The 4,328-nt window shown below is 26.8% G+C and overlaps 1 protein-coding gene across 2 annotated transcripts in view; it reads left to right on the top strand.

Moving 5' to 3' along the window:
• LOC108756781 (acyl-CoA Delta(11) desaturase-like) overlaps nt 1-4,179 on the top strand; it is a 5,050-nt gene extending 871 nt beyond the window's left edge. Inside the window, exons 1-6 of one of the 2 annotated variants that reach the window (XM_018500823.1) lie at nt 1,138-1,181; nt 2,026-2,346; nt 2,749-2,879; nt 2,956-3,161; nt 3,539-3,724; nt 3,850-4,179. In XM_018500823.1, coding sequence (XP_018356325.1) covers nt 2,088-2,346; nt 2,749-2,879; nt 2,956-3,161; nt 3,539-3,724; nt 3,850-4,123 — 1,056 coding nt within the window. In that variant the 5' untranslated portion in view covers nt 1,138-1,181; nt 2,026-2,087 and the 3' untranslated portion in view covers nt 4,124-4,179. Of the gene's footprint in view, nt 1-1,137; nt 1,182-2,025; nt 2,347-2,748; nt 2,880-2,955; nt 3,162-3,538; nt 3,725-3,849 lie in introns of those variants that run through there. The other variant, XM_018500822.1, reaches the window with a different exon arrangement.
• The last annotated feature ends 149 nt before the right edge of the window (nt 4,180-4,328 follow it).

Below are 4,328 nucleotides of genomic sequence, written 5' to 3'. Positions count from 1 at the left end.
CATATATGTAATTATAAAATAATTTTATATTTTTATATTTAAATATTTTCCCAATATAAACGAAATGTATATGCTACATAAACGTATTTGACAAAAGTATTAATATTTGAGTCTTTTTCTTTTAAAATAAAATTCTATTTACGAACAATATTTTACAATTAGCTATTTCTATAACAATAATTGCTCAACCAGTAATTGCTTTATGGATAATTGCTAAAATAATTAATTCTTCGAGGTTATCAGTTTTACTATAAGTAAGGAAAAATCATCATTTATGCAGTTTAAGAGGTAGAATATATAGATATTAAAAAAATTACAAATAAAATGTATATTTAAAACATTAGAAATATTGAAGTATACAATTTATTTTTGATACTGCGTTCTACTAAATATTACAGTGTGCTATTCCTTATCTTGTATGAACGACGAATTTAATTTTTAATTGTTGTTTATATTAAAAAAGAATGATTTCAAAGATGATATATTAAAAAAAAAACAATAAAAAAGAATTACATAAACAGAGTGACAGACTTATCCAATAATTATCTTCCTATTATTAAAAGTATATATGCCTTCCAACACAACCAATAATTTAGTACTTAGTTACCGTCAAGCTTCACATTTTCTTTTTAACAATGGCAAAATACAGACAATTAAATATTTAACATCGGAATGATCCTTCCATCATTCAAATTAAGTTACTTGTGACATACATAAAAAAGTGGTATACGTTTTCCGATAATTATACAGGTACGAAAACATAATTTAAGTTTATCTGATTAATATGCATACAGTTATTTATTAATCATGTATATTAGGAATTGCAACTCTTGTATGTATAGTTGAAAAATGCGATATTAAGGAAATCCTAAAGCTGTCTGTATTATCGATTAAATCTCAATTTTTGTATAATAATTATTTTTTTAATAAAATAATGGTCTATAATTAAACAAATTAAGGTTATTAATATTATATCGTAAATTTATTATACGATGAAATATATAGTACTGACATATAAAATTGAACGTTTTGGAACACACAGGTTCTTCTTCAGCAATGATATGAAAAAAATGATCGATCTCAAATGATTTACATTACATATATAATTCATTGCAATGGAACATTTCAAATGGTAAACAAAGCTATATATGTCCTTAAGCCTTAAACTCCTATTTTTTAATGTGAGTGCAAATCGATGATATCATTTTGAATAATGTTCGTCGATATTCAATATCGGAAAGAAAATCTGAATTGAAATCCCGGTTATTATCTATATATATAGTATAATATAAAAGTATTATACAATAATAAACGTCATGTGATAAAAATGTAATCAAAAAGTAATTAAAGTAAAGTGAGATTTATATAAATAGAGTCAATTAGAATTATGTTATATTTAATATTAAATTAATTATTAAAACAAGATTATTTTGAACAATAAAGATTAAACAATATTAAGAATCTTTATTTTAGACCGCATATGTGAGAAATATAATCATGCTAGAAAAATGCCTATTATGGTCAAAGGTGAATCTTCATTCGTTTAAATAATTCAAATTATAGAAATAAAAACCTTAATGATCTAGCTGGATCTTAAATGCTTATATGATTCTTGTGTTTATATACTACGTATGTAGTCCCTAGAAACGCGTGCCGAATTTTTTATTTTTATTTGCATCTTCGAAACGATTTTAATAATGTTGAATAATATGTCAAAATTTGTAAATAATCTATTCTTATTGTGAAAAATATTATCTCGGCCGAGAGTCGAACCCGAATTTCTTGCATTCCGTGCGAGCCTTTAGACTATCAAAGCCTTAGTAATATGTTTCGCAATAATTAATATATAAAGGAACAACGTCTCTTTAGGCGACATAAATAAACATTATTATGTATTATTATCAAATCGACGTTTTAACAACTAACGTTTTTCACATTGACACCCAGTGCAGATTTATATGCTTCTTATTAATTATATTATTTTAATTATTGATTTAAAAAAAAATTGACAATTATTTGTTACAGTTATTTGTTAATAGCGTGAAGTAGATTTTTTGAATTTTTTATCGAATAATTCAAAAACAAAGATGATGCCAAATATTTTAAGCTCAGATTCAAAAGCACTCACGGAGAAAGATTTACAAAATAAGGAATCTTCAATTACTACAAAGGCGATAGATAAAAATAACAAGCAAAACAGAAGCGAGAGTTATACCAAAAGTGAAGGCTGGTTCAAGACAGAGCTGAAATGGATGAACATTGTAACTATTAGTCTTCTACACTTATGCTTCGTATATGCCTGTTTTACTTTTAACTTTTTCGAAAATCTGATGACGACTGCTTGGAGTAAGTATACTTTGGAAAATTCTTTCATTAATTTGATTCCTTGATATTATAAAAAAATATAAAAAAATATAAAAACATAATAAAAAAGTAAAATTTAGATCATCAACGAATTAATCATTAAAATTGTAATGCTTACAAAAAATGTCACAGTTTTTTTAACAGATTTAAAGACAATTGATTAGACTCACGCGATTGAAGAGAGCACGCAATAGAAGCTTAACAATAAACTAGTAAACTGCTATTAAAAATTTCTCATTTCTATTATACCATATTGATTATGTCATAAATCATCTTGAATTGTCAAATTAGTAAAATCCATGCTACTTAAAAAATACGGATTATTATTCACAATTTTAAAGTACTTCTAGTGTTCTAATCGCGTTCAATCTTTTTTGTTTTAAGTATATGGCATGATTATAATAGCAGGCTTTGGCGTTACCGGCGGTGTTCATCGTTTATGGACCCATAAAGCTTATAAGGCTAAATGGCAGCTTAGAATCATACTTGTCGTTTTGTATGCTTCAGCAGGCATGGTAGATGAACGTTTATAATTACGTTTTATGCGTTGCAAGATGGAAGAACTTTTTCTTTACAATTATATTATTTTAGAATGACATTTTTGAATGGGTGCGAGATCATCGGGTGCACCACAAATATACTGATACAGATGCAGATCCGCATAACAGTAACCGAGGATTCTTTTTCTCTCATGTGGGTTGGTTGATGATGAAGAAACATCCGGATGTGATTCGAAGGGGTTGTGAGATCGACATGAGCGACGTATTGGCTGATCCTATTGCTGTATTTGCTATCAAGTAAGTGCAGGAAGTTATATAAGTTATACGAAATAGTTTTATATTAAAAAAGATGAAAGAACATAAAAATTTTTTAGATTTTATAACATTTCATCAGAAATTATACTTACAAAAAATCTTAGAAATCTTACAATATTTTGTAATTAACATACATGGAAAATTCTGAGAAAAGATGTAGATTTTTTGAGAAGTGTTCCAGTTCGTATAAAAGATTTGAAAAAGTTATAAAATTATATAGAAATTCTGAAAAATTATGTAAAAAATTCTGAGAGAAATTTTCATCAAGGTCTTTTAGAAAATCTTTTATAAAAATTTTTTTACGTAAGATATAAACTGTGATAAAAAATACACCGTAATTAATTAATGTTGTCTTTTAGATATTCTCCGATATTAAAATTTATATTCACTTTCCTGCTTCCGATAATGTTTCCTGTATATGCATGGAATGAGACTTGGTTTAGAGCTTTCGTATCGCAGATTTTTATTCGTTACATTTTGGTTTTAAATTTTACATGGAGCGTCAATAGTGTGGCTCATATCTGGGGCTCAAGGCCATATGATGCGTAAGTAAATAATTAATATCAAAATTATTATATTCACATATAATAAATTTGATCCAAAAAAATCTAAAGCTTTTGTCATTTTGTATCGCCCAAGAATAATTTTGTTTCATTTATTTTAACGACAGGCATATAAATCCAACAGAAAACCTATTCGTTAACTATGCTACGGTCGGTGAAGGATATCACAATTATCATCATGTTTTCCCGTGGGACTACAAAGCTTCCGAGTTTAACAATTTTGTAACTACAAATCTCATTAAGTTCTTTTCGAAAATTGGGTGGGCGTATGATCTCAAAGAACCGTCGAAGGAACTCGTAAAAACCGTCATGAGGAAAAGAGGTGATGGAAGTCATTCTTTGTGGGAAGCTGTGCCATATCCAGCTAGTAAAATTGAATAATAAAAATAACAGTTGTCTCATGGTAGCGAGTTTTTTGGATCAGTTAACAACAAATGTACGCGATCAAGAAAATTTACTTATTTAAGATAATTTATATTAAGATAATAATATTGTTATAATAATATAATATAATAATAATTATATAATAATATAATAATAATGTTAAAATATTAACTTGTTTTTTAAACTCCCCAAGCACATGTTG

The sequence above is a fragment of the Trachymyrmex septentrionalis genome, unplaced genomic scaffold (genome assembly GCF_001594115.1).
Source record: "Trachymyrmex septentrionalis isolate Tsep2-gDNA-1 unplaced genomic scaffold, Tsep1.0 scaffold13, whole genome shotgun sequence".
Lineage (NCBI taxonomy): Eukaryota > Metazoa > Arthropoda > Insecta > Hymenoptera > Formicidae > Trachymyrmex > Trachymyrmex septentrionalis.
Note: the sequence above shows the minus strand (reverse complement) of the source record. Positions and strands in the feature narration are given on the sequence as shown.